Source organism: Dermacentor variabilis, unplaced genomic scaffold (genome assembly GCF_050947875.1).
Source record: "Dermacentor variabilis isolate Ectoservices unplaced genomic scaffold, ASM5094787v1 scaffold_15, whole genome shotgun sequence".
Taxonomy (NCBI): Eukaryota; Metazoa; Arthropoda; class Arachnida; order Ixodida; family Ixodidae; genus Dermacentor; species Dermacentor variabilis.
In genome coordinates this window covers 499,914-513,503 of record NW_027460313.1, presented here as the reverse complement: position 1 = coordinate 513,503, position 13,590 = coordinate 499,914, and the positions used below count along the sequence as shown (strand labels likewise).

The 13,590-nt window shown below is 47.4% G+C and overlaps 2 protein-coding genes across 3 annotated transcripts in view; one reads left to right on the top strand and one right to left on the bottom strand.

Annotated features, from left to right (window-relative positions):
- LOC142568011 (DNA (cytosine-5)-methyltransferase 3C-like) overlaps positions 1 to 13,590 on the top strand; it is a 394,257-nt gene that overhangs the window by 315,665 nt on the left and 65,002 nt on the right. For both annotated transcript variants that reach the window (XM_075678102.1, XM_075678101.1), the window contains one exon: positions 526 to 601. In XM_075678102.1, coding sequence (XP_075534217.1) covers positions 526 to 601 — 76 coding nt within the window. The remainder of the gene's footprint in view (positions 1 to 525; positions 602 to 13,590) is intronic.
- Positions 9,056 to 12,840, bottom strand: LOC142568000 (uncharacterized). The gene is made up of 3 exons (XM_075678090.1): positions 12,700 to 12,840; positions 9,833 to 10,039; positions 9,056 to 9,301 (listed from the first exon to the last, which is right to left on the bottom strand). The coding sequence occupies exons 1-3, from the start codon at positions 12,838 to 12,840 to the stop codon at positions 9,056 to 9,058; spliced, it is 594 nt and encodes a 197-aa protein (XP_075534205.1).

Below are 13,590 nucleotides of genomic sequence, written 5' to 3'. Positions count from 1 at the left end.
GTCTTTTTTAGAGCATAGTTGCCTCAACAGTTATGCAAGACCAACTGGTCCAAGAGTTTCTCTTTTTCGTGCCTATTATATTGCTATCGCATTGTGTGCTTTGCCTGTCGGCAAAACAGAGACATTTTAACTGGGTGCACTTCCTATATAAAATTTGGGAATATAACTTCGTCACTTGACCGCGTACATGATTTACCATCAGTTGCGGGGAATGAGCCGACGCTCTACTTACCAATTTTAACAGTGCATTTCCCAGTTCTATTGATTTGAAACTGCTTTATGCCTTAAGCTTCGTACACGAAGAAGGAGTTACTGTCATGAATACAGGCCTATGTTTTCTGCTAACTACACTAAGCTGTGCTCGTGCACACGAAGTAGTGAGTAGGCTAGAGTGGTTACGAGTAATTAACGTCCGTTATTTAGAACAATGTCATATGCAACATTTATTTTGAGCTTTCCACACCTGGACATTCCTTTGCCTTCCTACTGGCGCCCCTTAATCAAACCCTCTCTTTCCGAACACAGGTCCCTGAATCCGGAACTGGTGCAGAGTAGCAGCCTAGAGAGCATCCTTGACCCTCATCTCAGTAGGAAGGCTGCGGTTTGTACTACATCAAATATTTGCACGCTTCCCCAACACATAGCGATTTGTCTTTTGCAAGAAACTTTGCAAGTGGAGAAGCCTTCCTTTTTAAATAGCATTTTATTGTTACTTTTTTTCGTATGGTTCTTTGAATTGTTTTTAGCATGCACCCTGCCACAAGTACTTTTTCTTGAACGGTGTACGTTTTGAATTTTATGGATTGATTTATAACACATTCATTCTAAAGTACAGCAGTAACAATACCGCATGTTGCATTTACCGCTTTCCATCAACGTTGATCACAGAATTGACAGTGACGTCAATCAGCTACAAGCTGAAATTGACCAACTTGAATGGAGAAGCCGCCGCTTAAACCTGGAATTTCATGGGATTCAACACTCTGAAAAAGAAAACCTGCTCGAAAAGCTAAACGAAGTAGCCGTGCAGGTCGAAGTTCCACAGCTCTCGGAAAATGACGTTCTTTTAATTCACCGGCTGCCGTCAAAAAAAGAGAACATACCGGGTATAATCTTTCGCTTCGCGAAACAAGCCGATAGGGAACGCTGGTGAAAAAGCAGGAAGAAGTTTCAGGAATCTAAAGACGGTGTATTCCTGCTTGAAACTGAGACACAAAGGACCCGTGATTTACTATTAGAGACAAAGATATGGGCGAAGCGAGCGAACTAGAAATATGTGTAGCATAGCAACGGCTGCGTTCTTGTCCGAAAAGCCGACGGTGAATGCTTAGTGGCTGTTTCTACCGCGAGGGATCTTGATAAGCTCGTTCAAAAACAGTCCTTGATAACGATTACTTGTGCAAGTGGGGAGACTTACATCTTGCCACAAGTATTCAATCAGCATTTAGGTAAAAAAAATTGTGCAATCCTTTAAATGCTTTCATCAAAACATCCGCTCAGTTTCAAATAAGAAAAGCGACCTCTGCTCGTTTTTTGAACAGCTAGGGCAATCATTTGATACGATACTGTTAACAGAAACATGGTTAACGAACGATGCAAATATTTGACGTATCCCAAATTATAGTACCTTCTACTTAAATCGGTCATACTCTCCCGGAGGCACAGTATGCACCCTGGTAAAGGAAGGATTTGAGTGACTTACTGCCCGAACTCTCCGCAACAACTGGCTATGAAGTTCTAGCAATAAAGATGCAAAACACCGTTATTATAGTATGTTATCGCCCTCCCAATGGAAGCGTTAGCAATTGTTTTGATAAATTGGAAGAAATATTTGTGTTTGTAATAAAAATCGACTTGATTTAATTTACGGCGGGAACATCAACATTAATGTCATGAAAAACGATTCCCAAACTTTAAAATTATATATTTTACTGAAAATGAATGGTTTAGTGAATGTAATTAACTTACCCACTAGAGTGACTGAAGATTCATCATCCTTAATTGATATTTTTTTCACAAATATCACCCCTAAAAAAGTTGAGACGGGTATATTTGCCTATTACCTCAGCGACCACTTCCCTATATTTATTTGCTCCAAAGGGCATGTACGGGAAAAGGTAACGCAGCCAATGCACCAGATGCAAAAATAACACCATGCAATTTGTCTATATTTCGGGAACAAATAGAAAATGCCTGTTGGGAAGATGTATATAAATTAAACGAAGCAAATGGGGCCTGTGAGAAATTTCTTCACATTGTCAAATCGATATATGAATCTAGCTTTCCCTCAGTGCTTGTTAAGCCATGCAAAAAAAATCGGAAACGTTGGATTAACTCTGAGCTTCTCAGACGAATCGCGCATGAAAATGCTCTCTATAGCAAGTTTATCTTAATAAAGACATCGAATTATTCCGACAATTTAAAGTGTGCCGTAATCGCAGGGTGTCTACCAACGGGGAAAATCGGGAATTCTCAGGGATTTTGAGTAGTCTGAAAATACTAAGGGAAAACTCAGGGAATTAGTGCTTCTATCAGGGAACATTAGCTGTAATTTTATTGAAAGGGAACGAAAGTCGCTGTAATGCTGGCTCGAGCAAGAGAGAGGAATCGCAACGAATTGTTTTTGACGCCGTGTCGTCGGCTGGGGGAGTTGCCGGTGTAGTCAACGGCCGACTTGCCAGATGCCCGATAAGTCGGACGGCTTCGCGGCACCACCACGCACCCCATAGAGCGTCTCTGAAAACGTATCTGAAATATTTGACGCAAGAACCCTGCACCGTCCGATTTTGCGGACTTTTTGCCGTGACCGAAGGTCCGAAACGGCATTAATCAAAGCCACCACAGCTGCCATTTCGATTGCCTCGCCGCCTCGAACCGGCGCTCTCGCACGCAGATCCGATGGCAGCCGCAGCCACCAACGCCGCAATGCTAGGCCTAGCTGCTTCGACGTTCGCTATTAAGCTTCTTGCCGTTCGGTGCCGTGTTTTTCATTGAAAGAATTGCCGCTGTCAGCAATGGCACCGACTCCGCCTTTGTGGTCATCGCGATTCCATGGCTTCGATGCTCGGAAAGCACAATGCGTTGCATAAAGCCAGTTTCCGAAAGTTAGTTTTGCCTTAGTACAATCGCGCCATGCGGTGAAGCATATGCATGTGTATTGCGGTGAAGCATAACAAGTGTGAAAAGGGGCAATTGTTACGGGACACATTATGTTGAGACAAAGGTAAAAAAAAAAAAACACGAGGACGAGAGAAGGAAACGAAGACGTAGCGCTAGTTATGTAGTGCCAACTAGCCCAACAGTCTGTTCTCTTGAAGAGATCATGTATTCCTTAATAATACACGCATGCACCCGTCATCTCCTGTCACAGTAGGAGCACCGATATGCCTAATAAGTGTACTGGCAGGCCTTCAGAGTTTTTTCGGATGTGCCTGTGGCGATTTGAACCCCATAGAGGCAATAAAAGACATGCATTCTTTTTTTCGAACTGCCCGATTTTTCGGACGTTTTCGCGGCCCCTAGGGAGTTTGCAAAATCTTACGTTGACTGTAAAACTGACCAAGAAGATGCTTCAAATGGTCCGTGGGGCAAACGCGCGGCAGAAGGAGGACGAGAAGACAAAAGACCTACGCACTGAGTAATGAACGGGAAAGGAAGCGTGTCATTGCTTCTTTCAAGGAGCTTGAGCTCAAAGAACAAAGTGGTGGTTGACGCCGAGATGCAGCTGACCATCAACCAAACGAAATAAACACTTAAAAGCAATGAAACGCAACATTGAGCCGTTGTGCGCAGGCTGAGAGCATGTCAGGACAGTTGAGGTTGACTCTCCAGCTGCTGAGAGAGAATCTCACTTGCTACAAAGTTCGGGGCTCATACCAATGAGCTAGCTATAAGTTTATAGAAATAGCTCATATTTGAAAATATTTACTTCTGTATGCATCTCCTTTTTGTTCGTATTTGAGAATGCACGACTCAATTTGCAATGGGTGTTACCATTTTTTCGAAGATATTTTATTCGCCATGCATTTTACTAACCTGCCTTCTGTTTTATTTTGGAGCAAAATAAACGCTGCTCCTTACAATTCAAACTGAATTAAGTCATTTTTTAACATGCTTGCTAGAAAGTGACAGCATTGGGTGACATGATGTCAGCCCATCTTTACATAAAACAAGTTTCTCGGTTACTCAGGGAATTTTGCGAAGGCACTCAAGGAAAACCTGGAAAACTCAGGGAATTTAGCAGTGTCAACTTGGTGGACACCCTGAATGGCCTAGATAAATATATAGAAAAGCTAGGCGAGAATATTTTGCAAATTTCTTTGCAACTTCTGCTGGATGCTCTGAGGTTATGTGGAAAAGGCTCAACTCTGTATTAAGGCATCATCCGCCTGTCAGTAAAGTTCTTAAATTAGATATTAATGGCAGAGAATTGTCTGGGAACCGGCTTGCAGATACATTAAATACATATTTTGCAAGTGCAGGTAATATGCATATGCTACCAATTATCTTAGTCAAATTCCTGTTAACAGCAACACTATTTTCCTTAAACCTGTTGATGAAAACGAAGTAAGCCACATACAAATATAAACGCCCGCAGTTCTTAAGATATTGATGGGTTACAGGTAAAACCTCTAAAATATGTTGAAATGCTGCCTCCATGCATTGCATATATTTTCAACCTTTGTGTCAGTCAGGCTATTTTTCCGAGTAAAATGCAAAAAGCTCGCATTAGTGTCCTATATAAAAAAGGTGACAAAAATGACATGAGCAACTATCGTCCAATATCAATCCTCCCTATGTTCTCGAAGGTACTTGAAAAAATAATTGTAAATCGGTTTATGGCTTTTGAGCAAAAACACAAACTTCTAAATGAATGCCAATTTGGCTTTCGCAAAGGCCTCAGCACGGAGTGTGTCTTGCTTGCTCAGAAAGAGTTAATTTCAGGGGCAAGTGATGAGGGACAGCTCGTTCCGGGGCTGTTTGTAGATTTTACGAAAGCATTTCATTGTGTAAATAGTTAACTTCTCATTAGGAAACTCCTACGTTATGGCTACCGGGGGAAGGCTGCATCCCTCGTCACATGTTATCTACAACACCGCAAGCAAAGCGTTGGTAGTAATGAGGAACTCTCTAGTTCACTGCCTGTTTCTTGTGGCGTGCCACTAGGCAGTATTTTGGGCCCTTTCCTTTTTAATTTATATATTAATGATGTCATTAGTGTCAGTATCAAGGCAAACGATACAATTTACGCCGATGTTACTAGCATAGTCATCATAAGAAAGTCGGCGGGTGAATTAGTTGAGGAAGCAAACCTAATCCTTCAAAGATTTCATGAATGGACACGCAAAAATAGCCTTAAAATAAACACAAACAAAACAAAAGCAATAGTTTTCCGGAGAAAAAATAACAACGTAATAATTAATAAGCCTATATTGCTAAATTTAACGCCTATCGATATTGTTCTGTGCTTTGAAACATTAGGCGTTATGTTCCAAGAAAACTTATCATTGGATATGCTGTCAAGAGGCGTTATAGTTCTATTGATAAAACGCTCAGATGCACCGCAGCGAGAGAACACAGAGCTTCGGCAACACAGGCACAAGGCTTCCAACCACTAGTTGTCGTCGTCCTTTCTCGAAGCAGTGCCTGCTGCTCGTTCTTCTCCAGTACGATTGCCTCCCAGAGAAGAGGAGCCGTCTCGGCGACCTACGGGCAAGATAGCACAGGTGGATCAAAGTACAGCTTGAGTCTCTGAACGTGCACGATTTCGCGCCCTCGGCGGCGCTTATCGGAAGGGGGCTCAAGGGGTTCTACCAAATAGTTCACAGGAAACGTTTGACTGACGACACGGTAGGGACCCTGGTACTTGGACACAAGCTTGGATGAAAGTCCAGGGCTGGTAGCGGGAACCCAAAGCTATACTAGTGAGTCAGGGGCATAGTGTGCCGGAGAAGAGGGAATATCCCGAAGGTGTTTCTGTCGCTGCTGATCTTCCAAAGTAAATGTGCGGTCGAGCTTTCGGCACTATTCCGCGTGTGCAGCAGCCTCCGACAGGGTAGTAGCCTCCGTTGTGTCAGGGTGATACGGAAGGATGGTGTCCATTGTGCAGGAAGGCTCGCGTCCGTAAAGAAAGACAGGGGAAAATCCTGTAGTGGTCTGTGTGGCGGTATTATAAGCGCACGTCACGAAGGGTAGAATTCAGTCCCAATTGGTTTGGTCAGATGCGACGTACATGGCTAACATATCGCCAAGAGTGCGGTTAAAGCGCTCAGTCATGCCATTAGTTTGCGAGTGGTATGCAGTAGGGGTACGGTGAATTACGTTGCATTTCTTGAGCAGGGCTTCTATAACATCAGACAGAAAGACGCGGCCTCTGTCGCTCAGCAACTCTCTGGGGGCTCCATGGCGAAGTATGATGTTACGCAGAAGGAATCAGGCAACATCCCGCGCAGATGCGTTGGGCAGAGGCGAAGTTTCGGCGTAGCGTGTGAGATGGTCTATCGCCACTATCACCCAGCGGTTGCCATCTGAAGTACTCGGAAGGGGCCCATAAAGATCCACTCCGACCCGGTCAAAGGCCCGTACTGGACAAGGCAATGGTTGCAGTGGAGCAGCGAAGGCATGAGGGGTATTATTGCGGCGTTGGCAAGCGAGGCAGGAGCGGACATATTGGTGGACGAATCGGTACATCCCGCCCCAGTAATAACGAATTCGCAGGCACGCGTATGTTTTTAGTACTCCTGCATGTGCGCAATGCGGGTCATCGTGAAACGCTGCACATATGTCCGAACGCAGATGCCGAGGAACGACGTTTTGCAGTTGTGCGCGATGCGTAGAGCTCGCAAGCGGAGTGTGTAGTCACATTTTTCTCAAACGCTTTTTTTTAGTATAAGCGTGCTCCTCACTCATTTCTGGACGACTTATTTCGCAATATAGCGGATTCTTATACGCGGCTGCTATTGGCCAATAGCTGACATCAGTCAAGAAAGGTGTTTGGATCAGTGCGCTTCTTCCTACTCTTACTGTGTACATTTATTGACGCAGTTTAATAGACAGGCTCAAGTAAGCGAAACTGCTTCGGAATCTCAATCATTATAGCGCACTTCCGGAAGAAGCCGAATGTCTTCTGCTCATACTCGGCTGTGGCAGCCCGCGTAGGAATTAAACTCTGGCCACACTACTTACCGGTGTCGTAGCTGTCGAGTCTCGCTAATTTCGACCAGTTTAAAACACTCAACTTGCATCGAACCACGCGAAACTTCAGATCAGACCACACGCACGCTTGCCAGCGCGCGCTCACTCCTGGCCACTCCTGCTTATACGTCTTGGCAGACTCCGATTGGTTCGTATTCAGCTATTGAAAGTGCTTCAAGATACGCAGGTCGGATGTGGCTACTATGCGTCATTCAAGCTGGGGCAGAACAAAGCTGGTCCGCATCACGTAGCACAGCCACACTGGAGCATTTGAGCGCCACCGCTTTGTGCCGCGATGAGTCCACTAGCTGAGCGCACTGCGGAGCGTGTCAGCACAACCACGCGTAGACGCTGCAATCGGAAATAGGGGCATCAACGTGAGCGTTCGAAATCAAATTTGAACGGTCCGTCACAGTGATGTTCAGTAGGCGGAGCGTTGTGGGCACGCCCCGCTCCGCCGTTGCCTACGGAGTGCAAGTCATTGAATGAGGAGTGGAAGCACGACAAACCGGTTGTTTTATTGCCAATAACTCCATGTCTGCTGAATGTATTGAAGTGTTTGTTGCGGTAAAGTATTTTAGAAATAGCCTAATTTAACTTCAGAGGCATTTCTCGACTTCGATAAACGTTGCAGTTTCGCCCGACAGGTGAAGCGTCGATTGCGATAGCAAATTAGTACACCGGTATAAGAATTTCGGATGATAGCTTTATCGGCCGTATAAACTTGGAAATGTTCGAGTGGTAACTGAATTAACAAGCATGGTGCAAGCGCGCACAGAAAAACATGAACGCATCACACCCGATAATCGCGGACACTCGCTGTCAAAACGCTGGTGTGAACAAGCGCGTTAGCAGCTAGCGAAAGTGAGCTTCGTGCTGTGTACCGCTTCAATGCAAACAGTGGCGACAAAATCTCTCATCGCCCCACGACCTTTCGCGCGACGGAAGACGGCAGGTTTACTCTCCGCCTTCCTCCCTCGCGCGCGTGAGATCGAGCTGCTATCGGAGGCTCTCCTCGCGTGCTTTCACTTGCACATACAGAATACGGCGCGTCGACCGTGTTATCGCCCTTGGACTTGATAGGGGACACCACGGCGACGGCGAAAATGCGCCCGGAGTGTCCATTGAATTGATATCGCAATAATAGGAGTTCAGGGAAGCGTTGGTAAATCTCTTGAATTGCCTGCTTGTACAACTTGTCGTCCGCGTAATCAGCCCGGGGACCTTCTGTCACACTGCATCGAGCGTAATACACACGGTCTTGGCTACAAGAATGCTTTATTGATAAGAAGGGAACCAATTTATAGCTGCGCTGCTCTCTTCGTTTGCAGTGTTGCTATCTTGGTTGGCCGTTGCATCCTCCTTTCTTTGAAGAATGAAAACACGGAAAGCACTCAACATCGAAGATTAGCAGTCAACACTCCTAGACTGTTTCAGCCTGCTGGAATCCGTGCGTGTAGGCCAGGCGATCTGGTGGTCTTCGCGGTCTGGTAGATCGCCTTAGTGAATCTGGGAGGTTGAGTGGGCTGGGTGTGCCCGCTGGTGGTCGATCCGGTGCGGCCTGCTCAGGTTCTGGCTGCTGCTGCGAGGCTGCCCTCGAAGATGAATCGGGGGTGTCGTCGCAGTCGTCCGCCTGGTAATGGATGGCTCGATGGAACGCTTCTGTGTTTTGCGAAGGTGCTGTCTATTTCGACGGAAAACCCGGCCATCCTCCGTCATAACGGTGTACGACCTTGGGGCCACGAGATCTTGGACTTGCGCCTTGATTTCCCATCTACTATTTCCGAGGATGCGGACGACGTCTCCCTTCTGTAGTGGGAGACGTCGTTAGTGGTCTTCCTGCGGTCCTTGCTTGAACATGTTATTGGACGGGACCTGATGATGACGCTGAAAAATCTGGAAGTAGCGTTCTGAGACTTCGTCCCATTAGCAGTTCTGATGGTGATCGGCCATCCTCGAGAAGACACACACTGTAATTGAGAAGTCCCAAATAGAAGTCCTCTTTCTTGCTCTCAGTCTGGCCAAGAAGCCGTTTGACCACTTGTACGCCCTTCTCGGCGAGTCCATTGGACCTGGGAAAACGGGGACTGGAAATCGTATGCACAAAGTCATAACGAGCCGCAAAATCTTTAAACTCTTTTGACGTAAACTGCCGGCCGCCATCACTGCAAACTTCTAGTGGTAATCCATGCCTTGCAAAGATCTGACGTAGTTTATGGATGACAGTCGTTGCAGAGGTATCCTTGAGGTGCTCGACTTCTGGAAAATTACGGTAGGCGTCATAGACAACTAAAAAATGCTTTCCGGCGTGTTGAAAAAGATCTGTACCAACCCTCACCCATGGCATATCTGGAACGGTGCGTTGGCACAAGGGCTCGTCAGGCTGTCGATAAGCAAAGTTCTTGCAAACGTCACACCTGTCGATGAAATGGGCAATATCTGTTGACATTCCTGGCCAATACATCAACTTGCGAGCCGTCGATTTGCATTTTCCTAAGCCGAGATGCCCTTGGTGCACTCGTCGCAGCATCTCTGTTCGCATGCTTGCAGGTACGACTACTTTAGTTCCCTTGACGAGTACTCCGTTGACTACAGAAAGTTCTTGTGCGAAGGACTTTAGCTCACCTTCTACAAGTATTGACGACTGCAGGCTGGAGATGACGTCTTGCGCCGTTGCATCACTGGCCGTTGCTGCCTCCAGACGAGATAGGGTGGCTGGTCCAACAACGGCAGTCAGGACGCCCACGGCATGAACTTCAACGTCTGTTGAGCCCTTTTCTGGTTGTTTCTGTGATGGGATTCGTGACAGGGCGTCGGCAACAACCAATTTGCTGCCTGGAACATACTGCAACTCACACTCGTACTTCAGCAGTTGAAGAAATAGTCGTTGCAGATGGGGTGGAATGTCGCCTATTTCTTTTTTTGAAATAGCCAATAATGGGTTGGTGGTCGGTTTCGATAACAACATGTCTTCCAATAACGTAATCACTAAACTTTTCACAGCCGAATGTTACGCCGAGGGCCTCTGTCTATTTCGTCGTACCTTCGCTCAGTTTCTGTGGGCGCTCGCGATGCGTAGCCTACCGGGCGCCAGTTTTTTCCATGTTGTTGGAAAAGCTTTGCTCCGAGTGCAAATGCTGACGCGTCCGTCGACAGTTTCGTGGAAAGCTCGGGTTTAAAGATAGCCAAGACGGGCGCTTCCGTCAGCATCTTTTTGAGCAGCACCCACTCACGCTCGTGAACATGCGTCCACTCGAAAAGTGTGTCGTTTCTAATCAGGCCGCGCAGGGCCTCAGTGTGGGCTGACAACAGTGGAAAGTCTTTCCCGAAATACTTCACGGTGCCAAGCAAGCGTTCAACGTCTTGTTCGTTGGCGGAGGGTGGTTTAAAAGGCACTTTATCAGGTCGGGATTTGGCTCAATACATTTGGAACTAATCTTATCACCCAAGAAGCTGGGGCCGAATCTTATAACGGTTTGGAATACGAACCGTCCGCTTCGCCGCTTACGTCATTAGATGTGCCACTCCCAAGCCGGCGGTGGAAGAAGGGGAGTACGCGACCAATAGATGAGAGGGTGCCACCTCTGAAGTGTACGTCATTATATGACGAGCTAATCGAGGAATTGCAGAATGTTTCTGCTTGCTAAATGAATGTAAAATATTAATTAAATATTATACGCCAAGTTTTGAAGTATAAACTTGTGGTGTCGGGCGTGTACGCAATGCAGAAGTAATTTATCAGTGTAATTCTTTTTCATTCTCAGCCCACAGGCGGTATCGTAAGCTTAAATGAGTTTGCCACGGAGTTGGCAAAGCGCAGGGTTATGTCGTCTGCTACCAGGAGCTCGCACGATGCATGCACTACGCACTACCAGCACTTCTCAAGTAGCTAGCACGACAAAACCGTGAACTGGTTCTTAGGGACACCTTTACTAGCCGACTATATCAATTTTCCTTCTTTTTTCGCCCTTCGTCATCGGCTCGGACATGACTCGCTCGCCGCCGCGCTGCCGCTATCCGTGCGATCTGCCCCACGGCGCGTCGCGTGATAGAAGCAGTGGAACTTAAATCGAACATTACGGTATACGGGCCCTGCATTGCCTGCGCGAAGTCATATCGAAGAGTGTGGTGCTGACGGTGCGCGCTGTGCCGTGAAATTGAGAAACAAAGTATGGCACTCCCGAACTAGAGAAAAAAGGGCAGCCAAATAAGAGAGCTCCACAATACCTTCCCGTCCTGACTGTATAGTTTTATCAGCCGAACGAAGGAAGCGCTGAACCAGCCTAGGTTGAACCCTTCTGACTGCTGAACGGCGATCTGCGAGCTATTCACACTGGCGATAGCACTGGGAATTCGATCTCTTTTTTTATCTCCTTGGCATTGACTTTGAAGCTGAAGTCACGGCAAAGCTGACCCAGTCCTTCAACCGGCCAACACAGTAATTGCGAGAGCAACTTTGTGGACAATGCCGGCAGCAGAGATCTAGGCAATTCCGATTAATGCTTCGCGTCCGACTGAGCTCTGGGAGCTGCAGGCCGGTGGCGATGAACCGCAACACGCAATATCCCTTCCTCTGCGTGGAATGGCCACTCTTACGCTTGCACCCGAGTCTCCTCCATTTGATAGCGTAGCTTGCAAAAGGTCTACTTAGAAAGCCAGCAAGGGCGGTGCAACTAATTATCCGTCACTTCTTCGAAAGCGTATCGCATTTCCAGCCGTGGTCGACACCGAAAGAGCAACGCCAAGCAGACGACGAAGGCAAGTAATAGCCTCCGAAGCAACTGGCGCACGCGGCCAGGATCCCAAGCCAACAGCCAAGCCACAGCAATGGAACCCAAAGCGGACTACCCCTTCTCCGGTTCCTACGACCGGTTCGCTTTGAAGATGATTGACAGATGCGTGACGTATTCGAAAATTGCGATACCGCCCCGCTGCCTCTGACGACCTGTGACATAATAAAAATTTTGGCCAATCAGGTGAGGCCAAAGGAACGGTTCCCCAACCGAACCGTTATAAGATTCGGCCCCTGATTTCAGTACGTCCAAAAATGCACTTTTCTGCATTCAAAGTTATGCCCTCTGCCTGTGCCCTTTCCAGCGCTTTGTACAGGCGTTCATCGTGCTCCTTTCGCGTAGAACCCCACACTAGCACATCGTCAATGTACGCACATGTTCCCGGGAGGTCGTCAAATATCTGGCTCATTGTACGCTGGAAAACTTCGGGCGCAGATGCAATACCGAATGGCAGTCTGAGATACCGATACCGACCAAACGGCGAACTGAATGTGCAGATTTCTGATGTTATTTTTTTGTCGAGAGGAATTTGATGAAACCCACTGTTTGCATCGAGTCTGCTGAAATACTTTGCATGCGCTAGATCACCTTCGATTTCTTCCCGGCATGGCAACTGAAAGTGCTCTCTCTTCACCGCCCTATTAATTGCCCGCGGGTGCATGCATACTCGTAAGTCTCCATTTTTCTTCCTCACGATAACCAAGGGACTTACCCAGTCTGACGGTTCATCCACTTTCTCGATGATGTTCGCAGCATTCATCCGGTCAAGTTCTTTCTTAAGCGGCTTCTTGAGAGCGTGAGGCACACGCCGGGTTGGCTGTATCACAGGGACAGCGTCCTTCCGGAGCACCATTTCGTACTCGCGCCGCGTCCTGCCAATGCCCGTGAATAGCCTTGGGAATGCCTGCTTTAAGCTTCCGCATGTCTCGCTGCTGTCCACCGAGTTCACTCTGTTGACCAGACCAAGTTGCTCACTTGCCCCGAGGCCCAGGATGGCTTGCTTCTTCTTCACTATGAAGAACTCAAGCAGTACACGCCGTTTGTCTAACTGCACGGCGAGGCGAACTTTGCCACTGTGCGGTATTTCATCGCCCCCGTAATGGCGCAGGATGCTCCTCGGGGGGTACGGCTGCTGTCTAGTTCCGAGCCTTTTGAACAGCGAACGCGGCAACAAGTTAGCCCGTGCTCCCGTGTCGACCTTCAGCTGCACATCAGTTCCCTCAATGCTCGTTGTTACAATCCAGCCGCAACTTTCGGGGCCACGCTTACTTTCCGTCGTCCTGATCTCCAGAACGTTGAAGTCATTGTCACTCGCCGCTCCTTCGACCACGTCATCAACGGCTGCTCGCTTGCTCGTACAGCAGGCGGCAAAGTGCTTAGGCTTCGTGCACTTGTTGCATGTTTTGCCGTACGCCGCACACTTCCTTGGCGCATGCGAGAACTTGCAATACCGGCATTTTTGGCGTCCGTGTTTAGCTTGCGTTCGTTAAACAGGTTCAATCTTGTTTTCCTCCGTCCATGCCCTATTTTTCAATTCGGCAAGTTCCTCAGCTTTGCAGCATTCCACTGCTGTGGCTAGGGTCATGTCTTTCTTTCAAAGAAG